The sequence below is a fragment of the Penicillium concentricum genome (assembly GCF_028827145.1).
Source record: "Penicillium concentricum strain IBT 3081 chromosome Unknown utg000006l_segment0_segment0, whole genome shotgun sequence".
Lineage (NCBI taxonomy): Eukaryota > Fungi > Ascomycota > Eurotiomycetes > Eurotiales > Aspergillaceae > Penicillium > Penicillium concentricum.
In genome coordinates this window covers 414,006-434,222 of record NW_026622759.1, presented here as the reverse complement: position 1 = coordinate 434,222, position 20,217 = coordinate 414,006, and the positions used below count along the sequence as shown (strand labels likewise).

Sequence of the window (20,217 nt, the reverse complement as noted above, 5' to 3'; positions counted from 1 at the left end):
CCAATACCAACCACCTCACTTGTGCGCTTTTTCCGCCTCCTTGTACCTTCGTCATCGCCCACCCCATATAGACTGCGCACTTGCTCCTATACTTGGCCATTTGAAGTGTTTAATTCTCTAGCAAACGCTCACCAATTTCTCCAGTCAGAGACACCGAGCATACTTCGTCTGCGCCTCCGAGCCTCCATCCTCTCGTTTCTACCCCGTCGCGTGGTTTCTCCGGAAACAGACGCCACTGGTGATCCTGAACCTCCTCTTATTTCGCGATCATATACCCGTTTGATTTGCGCTGTTACGCACACGCGTTGCTCAGCCTGCGAGCCTTCGATATTCGAAAGCGCTGACCGCTTTCCCTCCGCATCCATTCCCACGCGTCGCTTCTATCACCCCGCGTTAGGCTTGATAGCCTGAAACGGAGGTCGCGCGTCGGAAGCTTGATATATCCGATTTGAAAATCTCACGATACCACAGGCAAGGGTGGCTGCAGTTCCACCGTTCGCCACCATGAACCAAATGAATGTCGGGATGAACCCCGGGGCCGGGGGCCCCGTGGGCGGAGTTCCTATGATCAACAACGGATCCACGGCTTCTCGTAACGACGGCGCTATGAACAACCCCGAAATCATGATCAACAACCTCAACACGTATATCTATGATTACTTTCTGAAGCGTGGGTACCATGACTGCGCCCGCGCTCTCTTGCAAGATGAATCCATCAAACTCAACACCGACAACAATCCCAAGACGAGTCCCGGAAATCGGCGTGATGGCGATATCAATGGTATGGACCCTGATGCTATGATGACCGATGGGAAGGATGGCGAAAAGATCAAGATCCCAGATGATCTCCCTCGCCCAAATATTCCCAATGAAAGCCCCTCGTCATTCCTCCTCGATTGGTTCAGTCTTTTCTGGGAATTCTTCTGGGCTCAACGCAAGAAGGGAAATAGCAATGATATCAGGCAATATCTTCAGCACAACCAGGTGCGTGAACGATCATCTTCATCGAGGATATGGACCACGGACTAATCCTGAACTCTAGAACTTCATGCGTTTGCGAGAACAGCAGCACAATCAATTTATGAGGCAGCAACCCATGATGCCCGGCCAGATGAACCAGCTCCGGAGACAGAATGGTGGCATGGTGCCTCCTAACCTGCAGAAAACAGTGCTGCAAAACAACACCACTGGACTGTATGCTCTATCTGAATATCTTCTTCCCCATGCGGAGTGTTGAGTTGGGGGTGGACGTGCTGATGAGATTTTTTTGATAGCTCCCAACAACAACAACAAATGGCGCAGTATCAAAAGACCCAGCAATTGCAAATGATGCAGCAAATGCAACGGGATCCGGACATGGAGATGGGTGGGCATCGACCACAGTCACCAGCGTCTGCCGACAACGCCCCCTCGCCGTCGAAACGCCCTCGTCTCGAAGGCGCTGTCAACGGACAGCAGCTGGCACCGAATGGCCGTGTACAGGGACAAGGAATGCCTGGACAGCCCAACCAGCAGGCCATAATGATGCAGAATGGAATGCAGAGGGGAATGACTCCGGCTCAATTCCAGCAGTTCCAGGGACAAGCTGCGCAACAGAAATCTATGCAGGTATATGCTCAAAACTTGGCCCTTCATCACTCTCGCTCAGCATCGAATTCCCAGGGTATCCCAAATGGTGGCATGATGAATCCCGGTGTTATGGCGAATCAGGCGGATCTGGTGCCGATGCCGGATGGCCAAGGCATGTATCCCATGGCCGGTGGTCCTGAGTACTACGGTGCGAACGGTCAACTCGCCCAGGTCCGACCCGGTAGTTTACAGACACCTGGCGGTCAGCATGGTAACCATGCTCTCCAAGATTATCAGATGCAGCTTATGCTGCTTGAACAGCAGAATAAGCGGCGCTTGATGATGGCTCGTCAAGAGCAGGATAGCATGGCCCGTGCTGACGGCCAGCCCCCAATGCCCGGCCAGGGAGTTTTGCCACCAGGCACTTCCCCGGGCAGCAGGGCGGGTGCTTCTCCCAATCCTAGCGACCAAATGAAACGAGGCACGCCTAAAATGCCTCCGACTGGACTCCCCGGGTCGCCAAGCGCCGGCGACATGTCCCAACGTGGATCACCCGGATCCATGAACCTCAACGGTGGTCCGATCCCCCCGGAGATGGCGGCTCAGTACTTCTCTGGACCGAATATGCGACCTCCTAGCTCTAATCCTGCCTTCACTGCAGCTCAAATGGGCCAGCCGATTCCGGCCAATGCCGGCCAGCGTATGCCTAGCGGACAATGGCAGCCAGGACAACCGCAGATGCCTCCGCAGCATTCACCTGCAAACCAGCCCCAGGCTGGAACCCCGCAGGAACGAAGCGCGATGCCTCCGCCCTCGGCGCCACCCGTCACGGGTCCTAACGCTGGTCGTGGTCAACCGGCCTCACCTCAAACGGCCGGCAATGCGCCACCAACGCCTCAGCAGGCTACCAAAGCTGCACCAAAGGGGAAGAAGGACACTAAGGACACCCGCAAGGTTTGTATACTCTCAAGTGCTACTGTGATTTTTGTATCCGCTAACTTGAATTCAAGCGACCCAACAAGAAGCAAGCTGCTGCTGCTGCCGCCAATGCGGCCGCAGGCGTGACTCCATCCACCGAAGCCGCAGAGCCGCCGACCCCATCGACTCCCGTCACGCCGCAACATCCTAGCTCTTTCAGTAACAAGAATGGAGCGAACGGGCCAGCTCAACCGGGACAGCCGACCTCGGCACCTGCTCCTCAGAGCATGGTGCAGCCACCCCCTGACCAACAGCAATCCTTCACTGACCTCAGCATTCCTGATGTATGTTCTATACTCTTCCATCCCTGCGTCTCCAAGAGTATGCATTTACTGACTCTTATCAAAGGCTTCCGCATTCAACCTCGACTTCAGCGCACTGGAAAATCCAGACATTCTGGAGAACTTTGACTTTGACACATTCCTCAACACGGATGCCGACGCCACTGGATTTGGGTTTGATCCCAGCATATCCTATTCGGCCGATGGTGTTGAGACCAGTGCCGGTGACACCCTATGAACGTGTAAAAGTCTTAACGGTCCTTCAGGTGCTTCACCTCCGATATACCCTTGTTTGTACATTTGATCATTGCTCTAGTGCGTTTTCGCGGATACTCGACCTGTTCTGTTTTCTTCTTGTCTCCCAATTACCTGGATATGTGTGTTCTGCGCGTGTGCTGTGAGATTGGCGTTGGTGTACCTTGTTCATCGCATCCTCTCCCTCCCCTTGCTCGTCCTTGGAAGCCGGCATCCTCCAACTGATACCAGGAGACTGCTTGGACTGACCAGGGCGCTTCTGTATTCGAGATTAGTGCACTGTGACCTACGAGTTTTCTTGGCTTCTCTTCCTTTCTTTCTATTATTACTATTATTACTTGTGGATGTGGTTACTTAATTCCTTGCTTTGCCTTGTCTGTACGGGGCAACGTTGATACTCTCAGTATGAAGTCCAGTTCCCTACGGCTGATCCAGTGCACTTTCATCCTTTCATTTCCCAACGATTTCCTTTTTTTTGTCCATCTCTCTTTTGATCCATCTCGAACAACCTTCCAACAAATGCCGGCCGTTTCTTTTATTTCTTGCTTTTTTTCTCGCTTTTGCTACCAGTATCACTGGTAGTGGATCCTTTCTCTCTACTTCTACCATCCAGGCCATATAGCCTGTGGTTTTCTTCTCTTTTCTCTTTTCTTTTTCTTCTCTTCACTTTGCCTGTACTCTCGGATCAGACCTGGATACCCCGATCAGCCTGTGTCACTGAAATCGGACACTGACCCGAGGGAAATGGGACTGGCACAAAAAGGAACTCAAAAGAACCAGGAGTTTCGTGACTCTATGTGTTGATGGGATGTGACCGGATTTATTGGATTTGGATATTCCCCTAGCAGATTCCAGGAGTTTCGATGTCGTTACGGTTATGCGTTTCATGTTATTTTGGTCACAAAATATGGATCCGAATTCATATATGGACAGTTTTCTCGGTCCAGTTTTCAGTTTCAAGTGGGAGTGTAGACAACCCATGACAGTATATAAGTCAAATTTCGGAGCTTGGCTTTTGCAAAGGCACAACCATCTACCTAAAAAGCCGACTGTAAAAGACATCTCAAAATATCTGAGAATACCACCGAGAACATTTCTAGAAAGACTATCATAAAAGCTACCAAAAAACCGCATAAGTGGCCGACTATTCTTGTACTCAGGAAAAAATGTCCAATACAAGCATATACAAGCATTACACGAAAACTGTTGCTCGTAGATATCAGTTAGCAAAGGAAAACCCTTTAATTTTCGGTTATTTCGAAATTGGACCAGTTCCACAGAACTTCTATAAGAATAGATGTTACAAAAGAAGAGCAAAGGAAAATGTAATCGAATTTCATACTATGTAAAGCCAGGGGGCTGTCCCCAGCAAAGGTTCAAAGATTCAAGAGACAGTTCTGTCTCAGCGAGCTTCGAAAATGAATCAAGCTTTTGGAAATTCCCTCAGAGTTCTCTTCATGGGACAAGCTAAAAGAAAGGGTTACCAGAGCGTTGTCTCTGGTGGAAAAGTTCCGAAAATTTGGAGTTTGATGGCGCCTGTGGGCCACCCAAGGATTTCAAGAATCCATGCTTATCCCCAATTTATCCTCCGCCTCCCATCTCGGTGAACGATTCGTCAGTAACCCCGGTGGGCGACCGTCCTATATCCTCCCCCTGTCTGCCTCCTCCTCCTCCTCCTCCTCTGGGACGAGGCCACGCCGGGTCTCAGATAGCCCATCCTTCACCTCCCCAAAGACGTGAATACTCTTCACTGGGTACCCCACTCCCCTGGAACGAGGCCACAGTGGGTCTCAGATAGCCCATCATCCACTTCCCCAGAGACGTGATACGCTTGCGCGCAGTCAGACGTCAAGAATGCCCTCAGAATAATCTTCACTGGGCAACGCACTCATCTGGGACGAGGCCACAGCGGGTCTCAGATAGCCCAGGCTTCGACGTGATACGCTTGCGCGCAGTCAGACGTCAAATAATGCCCTCATAATGCTCTTCACGGGGCAGGATTGGTTGACGGGTACACCTGTGACAGGAGCAATATCAGCCATATGTTGTCCATATCATGAGTACACAGGACTTACCAATGATTCTTTGGGTGACATGAAGAGACACATAGCCCTGTCAGAGCATGCAAACATCAGCGTTGGAATGTGTGATCAGTGGGAGCACCCAAGACAGGAATCCCACAGTGAATATGTGCCCGTGAGGGTTGTATCAGAAGCTGTCTCCAACCAAAGGCTGAAAGACCGAGACGAGTGTACCTGGTGGCCAGAGGTGTCAGTGAGTTGTCATCTCATGTGAATAAGGGACGTACTGTATGCACTGCAAATAGACTGATGCTCACACAAGTCCTGTGCCTGGAGAAGACGACAGAGGCAAACATTAGCAAACTACAGCATGATCAGGGAAAGTCTCCGTTACCGCGAACATCATGAGGGTCACAGGTGGGAGAAAACAGTGAGACACCCATGTCTCGATCTTCATGGGAGTGGTACGTTGTCACATGGCTAGCAGAGAAGAATGAAATATACAAAGGGAACAAACAAAAAGTGTCACAGGATGGAGGACGGAGAAAGATGATGATGATGATGATGATGATGATGATGATGGAGGATGGAGGATGGAGGAAGAGGATGGAGGGGAGGGATAGAAGAGAGATGTAAGAGGGAAGAAGAAAAAGAAGAGAAGAAAGAAGAAGAAGAAGGGTATTTATATGGCCCCTTCCCGATTAGGAAAAGTAGCATTTGCTATGGCCGACACCTAATAGGGTGGGTGACGAGATTTCGACAGTCCAATTTAGATCTTAACCTGTAAGCTGTCAACTCTACAAATCCAGCATACCGACCCCATAGAGTAAAAACCTGTCGAACTCAGAGAGTAAAAAGTGCATTGATTGAAGCTCACATAAAAGATACATGCCAGCTTCATATCAAGCCTGAAAACAAGTGAATGAGGCAGGTAAGTATAAGTTGAAAAGCGTGATCATGACCACTTCGGTCCTACAAATCCGACTCATTCTCGTCCTGCACATTTTCGACGTCCTTCGAGTTGCAGTTTTCCTTCGCAGTGTCCCTACCCCTAGACTTCGCTTTGGGGGTCTCCTGGTTGGCGTCTTTCTGATTCTCCTTTTTGCTCCGGACCTTGTCGCTAGGACTCGCGCCAAGTTTGGATGGAGTCAAGTTCTTGGGCTCGCTCGATCCCGAAACATCGCGGGTGCTTGGTTGTGATATCTCCCTGAGTGCGGACGAACGGCGGTTCCGAGACTTGTAGCTTGCAGATCGAGCTTCGGCTGCAGCAGAAGGCTTTGGGACAGATATCGCGGTGGCAGCAGTGGAGGGAGTATTAGAGGGTGCACGAGTACCCACTGGAGGCGCCTTCGTTGGAGTCAGAGCTTGTATCAGCTCATTGTATTGCTCATCATCAAGGCAGGAATTGATGCTGGGCTGCTTGCTATGCTCGTAGCTCATACCAGTCACGCTGGAGATGGCCCGGCTACTGGTGGTCGATCCCGTAGAAACATAATCGGGCATGGGGACGTCCTCGCGAGAGGATCGAGCACCACGCTGCCGCCATGCGGTATCATCAATGAAGGCATCCATGCCAGGTTCCACGATGTATGTATCCTGTGGCTCCCATCGAGGCTCTTGTGAATAGCCGTTCCACTGTGTAGAAGGGATGGGAAACCCACGGTGAGGGGTCCAGGCATTGTAAGTCGATGGGGTGCTACCGCTGTAAGTAGCGGCATTGCTGCTGGATTGGCTACTCGTATTAGCCGTAACTGCAATTCGATGTTCTGGTCTGTCAGGTTTGCTTGGTGAATGTCCATGGGCGCCATCGCCAACTACCTTGGAGGTACCATATCTCGCTGCCGATCCGTACCGGGATCCATTGGGCACAGAAAGCCACATGTTGGGACTGGGCCAAGAAATGTCGGAAAATTCCAGCACATCTAGTGGTGCATGTTGAAAGGAGAAAACAATAACATGCTTGTATCGTTCGAAGGGAGGCGTGCGATTGGGGCGAGAGAAACCTTCTGCAATGACAACCTTGATTCTACCTTGAGAGTCTCCGGCATCCCAATGCTTCTGCTGTAGTATCTCAGAATGAAATGGAGGGAATCGAAGTGTGTCTTGGTTTCCATCTCGGTCAAGACCTGCCTGGTGTGAGAATCTGGAATCAAAGAAAAAGAAGGAAAGTCATACTGGAACTCAGATCTACCAAATGAATGTCAGCAGCAATTCAACAATAAACAAGGCAAGAGAGTGAGAAAGAGAATTTTTGCAAGGGCGTTATGCCGGTGTAAGTGCGTACAACATACCCATGATCTGTGGCCAACTGGTTCTCTGTCCATAGATGCTACCCCTACAAGGCATCAGCTCAATCCAACGACCGGAGTGCATAAAACGTAAGTTACTCACGTAACAAAGACCCCGTCAATGAAGAGCCGCACCTCGAAGAGTAAAACGTCCTCTGGCTCCATGTTGGACTCGATCTGCATACTGGGGCGTGGTTTTTCCCAACTATGAACTGAGACTTGGAATGGACTGTCTCTGGGCAGACTTGGGATGAATGTTGTGAGAACGGGCAGCTGGTTGAAGGCACCTTGCTCGGGAAGGTGTGTATGAGGGCCAAGGAAGGCTGCATTGTGTAAATAGGGCGAGTGTTTATCCTTGGTCACAAAGCATTGTGTCTTGAACTCTTGGATAGGAACCTTTGAGCCTCCAGGAAAGAGAAGGACATCCCAGTTTCTGTACCGCATGATGGGAAGCTAGGTATAAAGAGGATGAATAGATTTCTCATGTCGAAGTTGCTGTATACATAGACAATGGAAGTAACCTCGAACATCGCTGTTTCCCAAAGTGGTAACATCGATAATGGTAGGCGGTATAGTATTTGCAGTGAGATATCGGAGGCGGTATAGACATATATCACTTGTCAATCTTAGCCTTAAGAACAGCACTTGATCTACAATGAGCATAACAGAACCACATTAAGCTGAGCCGTACCAGATAAATTCCACCTAGGAATGAAGGAATTTACAATTATCTAGAATAATTGTCTCAGAATCAGGTCAAGTTCAGAGTCCAGCCCTAACCGCAGAATACCCCTCAAAATATCAAGACAGTAGACAGTAATACAGCAAGACATCAACCCAGAGGACAACTACCAGAGCAACCAGATATGCTCGAGTCCATCGCAACCTCCACCTATGGGACCAGCCACAGGGGCGATGTTTATATAGGTAGAAGATCCAGAAGCAAAGGGCCGACAATACAATACCAGGAAAATGGAGAGCTTGACGGCAGTAGTGCGATGCAAACACCAAACGAGCGTACAGGACATTATGGCATACGATCAAAGGAATTTAGAATCGACAAACGCTGAGGCGCACGAAACAAGCGTGTTGTACAAGCCGGCAATCAGTCTTAACAGAGAAACAAGGGTAAAAAAAAGCACGCAAAAATTCTCAAAGCGAACATAATTCAATTTAGCTGCTTGAAGAAAAGAAAAAAAAAAGGGAAACAAAGGAAATAAGGTGGTAACGTGGGGGGAAATGGAACTTTTCGCAGAATGCCTGCCCAAGGAGTATAAGGGAAAAAGAAGCGCATGACAATTCGGACTTCCATTACACGCAGACAAAGACCCAGTGGCGGGGGAAACCCGATAGCATAAGGGCAGAGAGACATCGAAAATAAGATAACGAAAAAAATAATAAAATACGAAAGGGCGCAAAGGAGGAGAGAGAGAGAGAGAGAGAGTAAACGGAGGGGGATAAAAAAAAAGGGAAAGATACATAAGAACAAGACAGATCAGAAAGGGGAGAAAGCTCAGATCTTGCTAAGGTAATAGCGCTCACGTAAAAAGGAAATGCGTAGCACAGGAGACAAATGCTCATCAAGAGCTATAGCCTTGGCCAGAAAACCAGGGGAACGAATTTGTTATGACACAATAGAATCATCATTGAAATGACACAAATAACTCCTGCTGGTGCTTTCAATCAAAGGGAAACGCTTACTGGAAGAGTGTGTCAGCCGACCGCCTGCTTCACATTTGATCCGGGATCGGGCTGCCAGGGTGATCGCTCACCTTCATGGGGGCAAACCCGCCATACTGGTGGGCTGGGGGCATGCCCATGGAGGGGTACATGGGAGGCGGCGGGGGAGCAGGGCGGTAGGGGCTGCCGGCGGGGCCGGAGTTGTTCTGGGAGCGGCCCCAGCTCAGGCGCACGCGGGAGTTACCGATGGGGTAGCCCTGCATCTGGTTGATGGCCATCTCAGCGGCGTGGCGCTGGACGAACTGGACGAAACCACAGCCCTTTCCAGGGGGGATCTTGACGTAGGTGATTTCTCCGAATCCCTGGAAGAAGGAGCGGAGCTCATCCTCGGTGACGTAGCCGGACAGACCACCGACGAAGACAGTGGTGTTGTTGGGGTCTGTAAACTGGTTCATGGGCTGGGGAGCACCGTAGAAGGGCATGGGAGGGCCACCCATGGGAGGGTACATGCCAGCGGGACCGGGCATACCCATGGCAGCACCACCGTTACCACCAACACCGGGACCCTTGTTCTTGGGGGTAGCGGTGGAGATGCGCATGGGGCGGTTGCCACAGTAGACACCCTGCATCTCAGTGAGAGCACGCTGCTGGTCGTTCTCGTCGGAGAAGCGAACGAAGCCGTAGCCGCGGGACATGCCGCTGATGGGATCGGTCATGATCTTGGCAGACTTGCAAGAGGGGAAGCGGCTCTGGAAGAGGGAAACGAGGACGTATTCGTTCACCTCGGGACCGAGGTCACCAACGAAGATGGAGTACTCGGGGCCACGGTCATCACGGCTGGGACGGAGTCAGTTATAGGGCCGGGAGGGACACATGATGAGATGCTCGCTTACCTGCGATCAGCCAGACCGCCGCCGGTAGCCCAGTTGAGCTTGAAGACCCGGTTGGTGTTGGGCATAGGGGTGCCATTCAGGGAAAGGGCCTTGGCAGCGGCAGCAGGGGAAGCGAAGTCGACGAAGCAGTATCCAGCATTGCTCCTACTACCCACATTAGAAACAATTTTGTGAATATAAATGATCTTTACGGTGTCTTACCCAGAGAACTTGTCACGGATCATCTTGACGTTGACCTGCTCACCCATCTGGAACCAAAGGTTGCGGATGAAGTTCTCATCGATCCAGGGCTCGAGCTCACCCATCCAGAGGGTGGTTTTGCCATCGGCACCCTGCTGGGGGACGGGAGCCGAGTTGGGCTCACCAGAAGGGGGGCCCTGGAACTGAGCGGCGGAGGGGTCAACCTGGCCGGTCATGTTGGTGTCAACAGGAGCCGGGGCGCCAGTGGCGGCGGGGTCCTGCTGAGGGAAGTTTTCGTAGCCGTTGTTGTAAGACATGGTTGCAAGAATCAAAGTCCGGAAAGTCGACGTAAGAATATAAGATGGCTGAGCGACTAGAACTTCGTGGAGTCGTTAAAGAAAGACCGGCGTAAGATCAAGTCGTAACGAAGCCAAGCAAAGAGGCGTGAAAGGCTGCTCAAAAGATATAAAGTTAGATTATATCAATTTTCACTTAAATTGAAGAAGATCTGGACATGCGCAAAGAAAATGAAGTGAGAAATGAAAAGCAAACAAAGCAATCCATGCAAGTGAAGAAAAAAGCGATGCGGAAGAGGAAAAAAAAAAGAAAAGGCGGGTAGTCAGCATTTTGCAGGTGATTTCTTCAGGCGCATATATGATTTCTGGAGCCTCATAAAAAAAAAGTGTTGCCGGAAATCGCCAAGACCAGTGCTTCGGGCAGCATCTCATTTCAAATGTAGATTGGAGGGTGGATTGGCCGAAGACGAACAGTCAAGAGGGCGAAAATCGGATGCGCGAGACGAAAATAGACTTGTTTCCACTCGGATGCTAGGCGATCATGCTTCGACCGTTTCCGTCATTCCGGTTTGATGTCCGAATGCGACCGTCCACCCTCTCTTAATCCAGCACCATTTTCGGGCAATTCAGGCATCCAGATCTGACCGATTCCTCATATTGTCGATGATTTTTGAGGTTGAGATACGTGCGACCGGTAGATAATCGACTGTCCCGAAGCGCTGGTCAAGGCGAAAGCGTTGAAACATCGAATCGTCATATTTAAAAACAATGGAGAGCCCTGCAAAGAAGCTTGCGATATAGGGCTAATTTGCGCTTGCGCCAGGTAGGAGGGTTTTGAAAGAGGCTTATAACTCACCTAGAGGAAAACCTGAGAAACTGGAAATGCGCGAGGCAAAAAAAAGAGTCGGCAACAAGGGAGGAAAAGCAGAACTCCCGACTAAACAGAAAATTGAAATCTTCGAACAATAAGAAAAGGGAGGGGAAGGTTGGAGGGGAGAAAAGAAGAAAATGAAGAATTGGAAATCTCGCGAGATGAAGAGAGAGGGGAAGTGGGAAACGCATTACGTGAGTCGATGTATGGTATGTGTATTACAAGGTATGGTATGTTTTAACTATTACATATGTAGGATATAATATGTACGGAGTAGAATAGATATAAAAGTCTGAGATATAACATCTAATACACTTTAATAGTACATGCCTTGCCTCAATCAGAATTCCTTTACCTGAAGCAGGTACCAACGTCTATAAACCTACATATTACTTATAATATCCAGTCCCCAGATTCCTGTCAATGCTGCATGATATCAATCATGCGGGGGGCTTGTTAGATTCTTCATCGTTCCAGGATCCCGGGAAACCGGGATAATTGAAGTTGATACATCATAGCCTATGACCCGAGGTCTATATCCAAAGTTGCCGATCAACCCTAGCCTTTTTTTAGGAGTCCGCTCTTCCGCCTGTATTTTAAGATAGCAAGCATGTAGAAAGAAAAGAATAAAAAACAGATTTAAACAAAATCTTAGCAAATTTCAGTGAAAGAACAAGGGGCAAGAAGCCCCAATGCATGAAATCTGCAAGGACCAGTGGCCATCCTCGCAATGTGACTTGTCAAACCCCGTGGGCCTCTCCCGGTCATCGTCATATGCTGAGGTAATCTTTTTTTTTTTTTTTTTCCTAACCTACAGCATCAGGTACCTGTTGGGTACATATTCACATATTTGGGTGAATCTGATATCTCATATTATATATGAAACTAATACTAAGAATTAGATACAATATATCTATACAATATATACAATATATACTGGATATACTGGATATACTGGATATACTGGATATACATTCTTCCGTATAAGCAGAAACTTGCTGAGAAAACAGAACCATGGAACCATCAGCCCCATACGGTAATTCTCTTTCCATACAAGCTCACCCAGATACCCTACAGCCCTAAAAGCTATCTAATCTGTATAGAGCTCTTCTCAAAGCAAGGTTCTTTAATCCATGTAGGCTAAGCTGCAAGGACTTCAAATCCCTTCGTATTCCCGTTAGCCGCGCACGTCCGAATACCCAACTTCAAAAGGCTCCATCAGAACCATGGAAGGCTTCTTATGCGGAGTTCTGTTCTTATTGGCCGGACTTGGGGGGCCGCTCGTATTATCATTACCCAGCAGAGATTTTCCTTTCACTTTACGCGGTACGCGTTTTTATGTTCTCTTGACATTTGTATGTTTATTTTATATGGAAGGGGTGCAAGGGATGGGATGTTAGGTTTCAGATCTAATGATAAGCTAATCCAACCCTTGCATGATGAGGGAATGGGTCTTGTACTCCGTACTTTCTTAAGGTATAGCCCTAAACAATTAACCTATGTGGACTGCTTTAACATCTTATATCTATGTTGAATATAGCTTTCTAGCATATAATCAAACTTATATTCCAATCCAAATACTCAAATACACGAACCATGGAAACAAAACACTTCGTCTCTCATCGGAAATATTATCCAAAGCACATAGAAGACACATATATACCATCCTATCAGAACACACTTGCTTTACTTTCACGTGGGAAAAAAACAAGTCAAAGCATAATCAAGTATACCAAAGCAGATCGCACTAAATTCTACCCCTCGGACATCCTACTGGCCATTGCAGCCCCCCCGAGCTGCGCAGCCCCAGGCTAGCTGGACCCGATGGCCCCCACTTTCAGGGCTCACATCCACTTAGTTCACTCAGTTATAGCCAAAGAGAGTGTCAGCCCTGGCTGTGACTGATACCTGAATTCAACGTACGAGAACGCTTACTGTATACTTCATTACTTGATTCAGTTACAATATTCACTTTTTTTTGCCTGCACCCCACCAGCTCTTTTTTTTTTTCCCGGTCCAGATTTTTTTAAATTAATATGAGCTAGAAGTTTCTAGAAGAAATATTTAGATCCATACATATCTACTTATGTATAGATGTAATGCAAATTTGGAGTGGGACTTTGCTTTCTCCAGAACTATGTCATTTTTGTGTGTGGCCTGAGCGTTCGTATATATTGTACTGAGCACCGACGTAATAGCGATCTGTTCTAAAAATATCCTTCAACATTTATTTAATAGGCATACTCCGTGGGAGCCGCATAGGCACACATACGTCAGGCAACAGGAATAATACTAGTTACAAACAGTTAAACTCATCCATTTCCCCTTCCACATCAGGATCTTGTTCCGCAAGTAACATGAGACTTTTCTCGTAAACCCGCGTAGCTTCTAACATCCACGGCTCATCGACCTCATCCCCACTATCCTCATCCTCATCACCATCCCCATATCCATAATCATTACCATGCCCATTAGAAACAGTAGCAGCATTAACTCTCTCATTCGACTTGGCCAAACAAGAAAAAACTTGATATCTAGTCCTCTCCGCCAAACTCCGGATCCGCACTTTCTGCGTCTCCGTTGCAAGAGACTGGCCCGGCTGTACGCCGGGTAGAACGGCGCCGGTGAGTGGATGCGTGCCTGTACACAGCGCCGCGAAGACGCAGTCAAACTTGTGGAGGATGTTTAGGGTTGGTGGGGCATCGAAAGGGAAGGCTGGGAGGGAGGTTTGGGTTAGACCTGCTAGGGTTATGAGGGCTTCGGTTTGGATTGACGCTGGATGGAGTTAGTTGAATGTAGGATAGATAAGGAGATGATGAAGAAAAAAAGAAAAGAAGATAATAAAGATAGTATATCGCAATACATAATCCTCACTTCTACAACATGCATGTATAAAATATGAAACTCACGTGTTGCCGACGCCCAAAGCGTATCAATAAGACCCTCCACCTCTGCAGCGAGCTCTTTGAAGCTCTCATACCTGCGTTCCGAAACGGGTGTATCCGGTGCATCCATGCCCATGTCGGATTTCATTTTGCGGTACGTGACTCTCTCTATTCCGGTGCTGATTTGGCCTCGGAGTTGGATTTCTTCCTCGGAGCCGGAGGAGATAGGTTGGCTTCGCTGTTGCGGGAGTGATAGAGTTGGGCTCCATTGTGGTGGTCGTGAGGGGATGGTTATCGGGATTCCTGTGTCTTCCCTGTTCCTGGGTCTGCTTGGGAGGGAGATTGGGACATCTTCGAACTCGACATCGGAGTCGGAGTCGGTGTCTTGATCATTTTGGATTGAGGCGGGGGGCATCTTGGGGTTTTTGTTGCTGTCTTTGTATAGATAGAATGGGTCGGGTCCAATGATCAAAATGCTTAGTCTTGATGAGGGTTTGATATAAAAGAGGAGCAAAAGAAGGTCTGAACATGTGCTGTATGCCAGTAAGAGATATGGCTGTTCTTCCAAGATATATCGTGTCAAGCTTTTGCCTCAGGCGTGCTTGGAGAATGCGATTTAGCCGAGAGTAATATCACATGATACAGCCAACCGTAACAACAGGTCTCTGATCTTTTCAAATTGTCTTATACTTTGACGGAGCTATCATCCCAATCCATAGTAAGAAGTGCCGTTTCTCCAGAGGTGGGATGTGACGCCAAGCGTTGGTCTGTGCGGGAGATCCGGAATTAGAGGCTACGGCCATCCATGATATGGGCTGAAGTACATGTATATATATATATAATTGGATCATAAACTATTGATATTGAGATAACACGTATGTATGTATCTAACCTATTTTGAACCATTAGCAGATGGACAACCAATAAGCACAATAAACCCCGACAAGACATCAACTCCAGTTCAGAAGGCGAGAAGATATAGATATGCTGGTGTTTGCAGTCATAACATAACAGCGGGCAAAGCGCGTTTTGCTACTATGGCCCCAGCGTGTTCATCCTCGGAGCGAACTTAACAAGAACAAAAGAAAGCAAATACTCACATGTACATAGGACACCTCGAACCTTTTATCCTGCCATCGAAAAAGAGACACCCAGAACGCCATGCTGTCATGCATCAGATCACTCAGGCTGTATTAAAAGTCAGTACACCAATCCCAAAGACCAACCGAACAACAGAGTAAACTTACTCGAATCTTGCCCTTCCGAGCCTTAATCTCCGCCAACTTCTTCTTATCCTCGTCAAAGCGCCTAAGCAACTGGTTCTGTCTCTCCTTTCTCTTCTCCCTAGACTGGAATCGATAAAAGTCCTCGAGTCCCACGCCCTTCTTCTTCTGCTTCTCAACAAGCTCCCGCATCTCATCCTCACGCGCCACAGAATTCAACTTAGGTCCGTGCGAAACAGTAACGAATCCATCGTCGTCCGGAACAGCAAGACGCTTGTGATCCTCGCGCTTGCGCGTCTCAGCCACCTGCGTGAACGTAGTCATGAACTCATTCACCGCCCGTAGCAACGTCCCCCGATCGGGGTACTGCATGCGCTCGTGCGCGACGTATCGGTTCAATCCGAGGACGGGGATGCGATCTGTAGGCAGACCTTCGCCCCAGACGATGGTGGTACCGCGCTTGGAGGCCTTGGTGGCGGCTTTCAGACTGGTTTCCATGCTGGGCTTGTCGGCGAAGATGACGACTGCGTGGCCGCCGCTCTTGTGGAGTTTGCGATCCCAGGTGGATGGGAGAGTAATGTCGTCTAGGTGGCGTTCGAAGTCATCGGCGGTTACGCGCTTGCGCTTCTTTTTGGATTGAGTTAGGTTGGTTTCTGTCGTTGTTGCCGCGGCGCGCTTTTTGGTCTGCACATCTTCGAATTGAACTCTTTCTACACGGCCTGCAGCGAGTTGCGTGCCGAAGAGGTGGCGGAGGTGCGCTTCTGTGGTGTCGATGGGGACGTTGACGATGAAGAGGGAGCGGGTGGAATCTGGGTCTGGGATTCGGGGCTCGTGTGGTCGGATGTAGAGGTAGTGTGTTGCGGGGTTGGGAAAGAGAGGGGTTGTTGGGAGCTGCACTGGTAGGGTAATGTACCCTTCCACCTGCACGGATTCGACCTTCATTTTGAATGGAGGTTTGATTGCCGGATTGTTGCGTTGATTGAGCTGAACTTTTTCTGCAGATTTGCTCTTGGCACAAAATTTTGCCGGGATGTCGGAGCGGCGGTGTAGGCGGTGAACTTCCTACTTAGGGCTTCGACTACATCGACATGAACATGACTTGAAACTATTGGTATTTTAACCTATCATACATCATATGAATTGACTAATGGTATAAGATCATCGCAGCATAAAGCCTGATACATCATGAAAATCGTGACTGCAAAGCATTTCCATCGACCACACCACCTTCAAGCCTTGTCAGGATCATTGATCCCTCCATTGGTAATGACATAGATTGCCTCACGCTCAGCGCAGTCTTAGAAGGAGTTAGAACAGTGATAAATCCAGGGGCATATCAATGTACTCACCAGGAGAATCTTGGATCTTCGCAACTCGCTCATCACCACGACCCTTCCGAAGGAGCACACGAGTAGTGGAAGCGTGAGCAAGAACATGGCCACCAACCGGCTTGCGACCATCAGCTCCAGCGAAGAGAGCACTGGCACCAGGGTCACTCTGGACCTGGTTTGTCTGAACCGGAATGTGAGCCCCAACACGTCGAAACACATAAGACCTCACTTACCATCAAGACACAAACATTAAACTCTGCCAGTCACACCAGATCAGCCAAAACGGCCGTAAAAACACAGAAGAATAAATCTCACCTTCAGCCATATGCGCCAGCTTCATCAAGAACTGATTCAGTTTCTGCTGCCGATCCGCCAACTCTCCACGGCCACAATAATCAACCCGGAAGCAGTTCATGATACTATCAATAACAAGCAATCGATACTCGCCACCTGCAAATGCCCGAGAAAGCGTATTCAGCAGCTCGAACTGGTGCTCGCTGTTTAGTGCGCGCGCATAGGAAATATTCTCCTGCGCCGTGTCGGGGTCCATTCCGAACCGTTCGGCGATTTGAGCAATGCGTTCGGGTCGGAAAGTGCCCTCTGTGTCGATGTAGGCGACTCTACCGGCTGCCCCGCCTGCTTCTTTGGGTAGCTGGGCGACTACGGACATTGTGTGCGAGAGTTGTGTTTTACCGCAGCGGAATTCGCCGAAGACTTCGCTGATGCTCATGCTTTGGAAGCCGCTGATGAGGTGTTAGATGGGCTTGACTGGTGGCTTTGGGGATGGGTCGTATTGTGTACTCACCCGTTGAGAATTGAGTCAAATTGCTTGCTGCCGGTTGAGATACGGACGACTTTCTTACGCTGGTGATGGAGATCCATTGCTGTGATGAAGCCTGAGGCCGTTGGAAGGCATTTCTGAATTGCTTCTTTGACTTTCTCGACTTTGACTTCGCTAAATCCTTTGATTTTGAGGAGAGTCTTTCGGGTGGCGCCGTGGACAGACTGGATGACTGGTTAGGTTTGTTCGAGGATAGCATGGGCTTGCGCTATGCTTGGAGACGAGGCGGAAGGTACTGACAGCAATCGTGTAGAATCCATTGGCCTTTAGCTTGGTGATGTCGGCTGCGCCAATGCCATGGGCTTGTATACCGTCAATGTCCAGAATGAAGTTCTGCAATTGTAGAATATTCGCTCTGGTTAGATTGGCAGTTCCAAGGCGTGCGTGGGGGTGGGGGGTTGTTGTACCTCGTCGTCGTCGAATTCGTCACTTCCAACCGAGCCCGGCATCTTGACAGGATCGATTGGAGATGGTTATGTGAAGATGAATGATGGGGGTGAATGTAGAGTGAACAAGAGATGTGAAGGAAGACTCAACTTTTGTGTTTAGGGTCACGGGTTCAGTTACTAAGTACACCCATCTACACACTACACGAAACAAGATAATTGAGATATTTCTTTTTTAGCTCGAAATGTTCTCAGGACTCTTCCCATCTGGAAGTCCTCTTTCTTTCTTTCCACAGTTGCAACGGCCCGAATCCAATTCCGCTCAGCTTCAACAGATCCTCTCATTGCCACACTTCATCTCCTCGTTCTCTCTTTGGCCCCATTCGGGAAAACCGCAACCAAGAGTCGATCAACCAAGAAAGATAATCCATGAGAATAGACGCCAATCATAAGACTTGTGAAAGTCAAGTCAAGGGTGACTCGAAAAACAAAACCAAAAAGAACTTTTTCTGTTTGTTCGTCGTATACATGATAGGGATAAAAAAAAATAAGTTAAAAAAAAAAGAACAAGTTCCAAAAGGGGGGAAATAAGGGAAATCAAAAGCTGTTTTTTTTTTTCAGGTCCAGAACCAGACCCGTTCCCCAAAACAGTGGGTGTGATTTAAATATATGCAAAGGAAGAAATGGCGGAGAGGTTTAGGGGAAAGTGACCGTAATACAGAATCAAGGAAGAAAAGGAACTCCAAGCATTCCTCCAATGGCGGACGCACAGTGGAGAGATAGGACCGAACGCACTTAAGCGACGGCAGTAGTCGGAGCCGCAGCAGGGACAGTGTTAGCCTCAGTGGCAGTCTCGACAGCGGCGACAGCAGGGGCAGCAGCCACAACGGGGGTAGCGGCAACGGGGACAGCCTCGATGGGAGCAGCGGGAGCAGCGGCACCCTCGTTGGTAGGGCAGTCGCGGGAGATGTGGCCAGCCTGGGCACACTTGTAGCAGACCTTGCCGGCGGAGCTGAGGGGACCACCGTTGGGCGCGGTGCAATCACGCGAGATGTGGCCGAGCTTGCCGCAAGCGTAGCACTTCATGGCCTGAGCCTGGCAATCGCGAGCGAAGTGGTTGGGACCACCGCACTTGTAGCAGGTAGCGGCACGGGGGTAGCCGCTGAATCCACCACGGAATCCACCCTGGAAACCACCGCGAGCACCACCGGCGCCGCGGCCAGCGGCGGGACCGGTAGGGGGAGCACCAGCTCCGGGAGCAGTGGGGTTGGTGCAGTTGCGCTGGAATGGGGTTTTAGTAACTGGTTCGAAGGTTCAAGACCTAGGCTTGGAGGTTGGAACTTACGGCAAGGTGACCGGGCTGGCTGCAGTTGTAGCAGCGGCCGTTGGCACCGCCGTTCAGGCGCAGGGTGGGGCAGTCAGCCTGGACGTGGCCGAGACCCTGGCAGTTGTAGCACTGCTTGGCTGGATGGCTGTTAGCAACCTGGAATAGGAGTTGATATTGAATGATCGCCTACTCTCGGTGGTACGGGGCAGAGGGCAGGCGCTCGACTCGTGGCCTATATGATAACTTAGAAGCTTGTTTTGAGTACTATGACCCCTGATCGAACATACCGGGCTGCTTGCCTGTAAAATAAGATAAGTTAGCACTCAGTAAGATAAGGGTATGAGCTCTCGGGAGATATTCACGCACAGTTGTAGCAGAGACGCTCAGTGGAGGAGCAGACCTCTAGCGAGGAATTAGTTTGACCCCAGATATACCAAGCTTCCAGCTATACTAACCAGCGTAGTGACCAATAGTGCCACACTTGTAGCATGCGCGACGAGACAACATCATTCTGGCGGTAATCTATCCATCGCAAGTCAGCCCGAGGTCGGGGTTATGGTTTGGTATAGCTCCGTCGATCGTCTTCCCCTCCATTGTCGGAATTGTTGAATCGTATGCGCCTGGTATTTGCAGTTCCAGTGTATATTGTATCCGATATAATCCGAGCCCAGCACAATCGCGTTGCGATCTCAAAAATTTCAATCGAAAGAGGGGGAAGACGTAGATCGGTGGGGGGGGGGAAGAGAGCTCGAACGGCGAAACACGACGTTCACTCACCCTCACAGGTAACTCTTCAAATGTCAAAAGTCTACCCTCTTGGTCAGCTTCTTGAGAACCTTGGAGAAAAGGCACGTTGTGACAGCCCACTTGGAAAAAAAAAAGTGGAACACGAGGGGGAAACCACACAGAAAA

General features: G+C 49.3%; 8 protein-coding genes across 8 annotated transcripts; 2 read left to right on the top strand and 6 right to left on the bottom strand.

The window, feature by feature from the left end:
* Positions 1–504: 504 nt before the first annotated feature.
* somA (putative cAMP-dependent protein kinase pathway protein (Som1)) lies at positions 505–3,066 on the top strand (the record flags this gene model as incomplete). Its single annotated transcript, XM_056728076.1, has 5 exons — positions 505–984; positions 1,043–1,194; positions 1,275–2,523; positions 2,580–2,831; positions 2,896–3,066. 5 exons carry the CDS (start codon positions 505–507, stop codon positions 3,064–3,066), a joined length of 2,304 nt encoding a protein of 767 aa, XP_056573891.1.
* A 2,408-nt stretch (positions 3,067–5,474) lies between these two features.
* On the top strand, positions 5,475–5,727 carry N7517_010352 (uncharacterized protein; the record flags this gene model as incomplete). The annotated part of the gene is made up of 2 exons (XM_056728075.1): positions 5,475–5,568; positions 5,636–5,727. 2 exons carry the CDS (start codon positions 5,475–5,477, stop codon positions 5,725–5,727), a joined length of 186 nt encoding a protein of 61 aa, XP_056573890.1.
* Positions 5,728–6,076: 349 nt separating this feature from the next.
* Positions 6,077–7,836, bottom strand: N7517_010351 (uncharacterized protein; the record flags this gene model as incomplete). The annotated part of the gene is made up of 3 exons (XM_056728074.1): positions 6,077–7,230; positions 7,396–7,439; positions 7,496–7,836. 3 exons carry the CDS (start codon positions 7,834–7,836, stop codon positions 6,077–6,079), a joined length of 1,539 nt encoding a protein of 512 aa, XP_056573889.1.
* A 1,286-nt stretch (positions 7,837–9,122) lies between these two features.
* Positions 9,123–10,462, bottom strand: N7517_010350 (RNA-binding protein; the record flags this gene model as incomplete). The annotated part of the gene is made up of 3 exons (XM_056728073.1): positions 9,123–9,909; positions 9,966–10,109; positions 10,167–10,462. The coding sequence occupies 3 exons, from the start codon at positions 10,460–10,462 to the stop codon at positions 9,123–9,125; spliced, it is 1,227 nt and encodes a 408-aa protein (XP_056573888.1).
* Positions 10,463–13,608: 3,146 nt separating this feature from the next.
* Positions 13,609–14,612, bottom strand: N7517_010349 (general transcription factor IIH subunit TFB6 family; the record flags this gene model as incomplete). The annotated part of the gene is made up of 2 exons (XM_056728072.1): positions 13,609–14,087; positions 14,222–14,612. The coding sequence occupies 2 exons, from the start codon at positions 14,610–14,612 to the stop codon at positions 13,609–13,611; spliced, it is 870 nt and encodes a 289-aa protein (XP_056573887.1).
* Positions 14,613–15,376: 764 nt separating this feature from the next.
* Positions 15,377–16,362, bottom strand: N7517_010348 (putative ribosomal small subunit assembly protein; the record flags this gene model as incomplete). The annotated part of the gene is made up of 2 exons (XM_056728071.1): positions 15,377–15,385; positions 15,445–16,362. The coding sequence occupies 2 exons, from the start codon at positions 16,360–16,362 to the stop codon at positions 15,377–15,379; spliced, it is 927 nt and encodes a 308-aa protein (XP_056573886.1).
* Positions 16,363–16,649: 287 nt separating this feature from the next.
* Positions 16,650–18,041, bottom strand: N7517_010347 (recombinase DMC1; the record flags this gene model as incomplete). The annotated part of the gene is made up of 7 exons (XM_056728070.1): positions 16,650–16,717; positions 16,770–16,932; positions 16,985–17,007; positions 17,067–17,494; positions 17,557–17,756; positions 17,833–17,925; positions 18,000–18,041. 7 exons carry the CDS (start codon positions 18,039–18,041, stop codon positions 16,650–16,652), a joined length of 1,017 nt encoding a protein of 338 aa, XP_056573885.1.
* Positions 18,042–18,773: 732 nt separating this feature from the next.
* Positions 18,774–19,815, bottom strand: gisB (putative zinc knuckle nucleic acid binding protein; the record flags this gene model as incomplete). Its single annotated transcript, XM_056728069.1, has 6 exons — positions 18,774–19,259; positions 19,324–19,442; positions 19,496–19,537; positions 19,593–19,604; positions 19,672–19,707; positions 19,761–19,815. 6 exons carry the CDS (start codon positions 19,813–19,815, stop codon positions 18,774–18,776), a joined length of 750 nt encoding a protein of 249 aa, XP_056573884.1.
* Between the last annotated feature and the right edge of the window lie 402 nt (positions 19,816–20,217).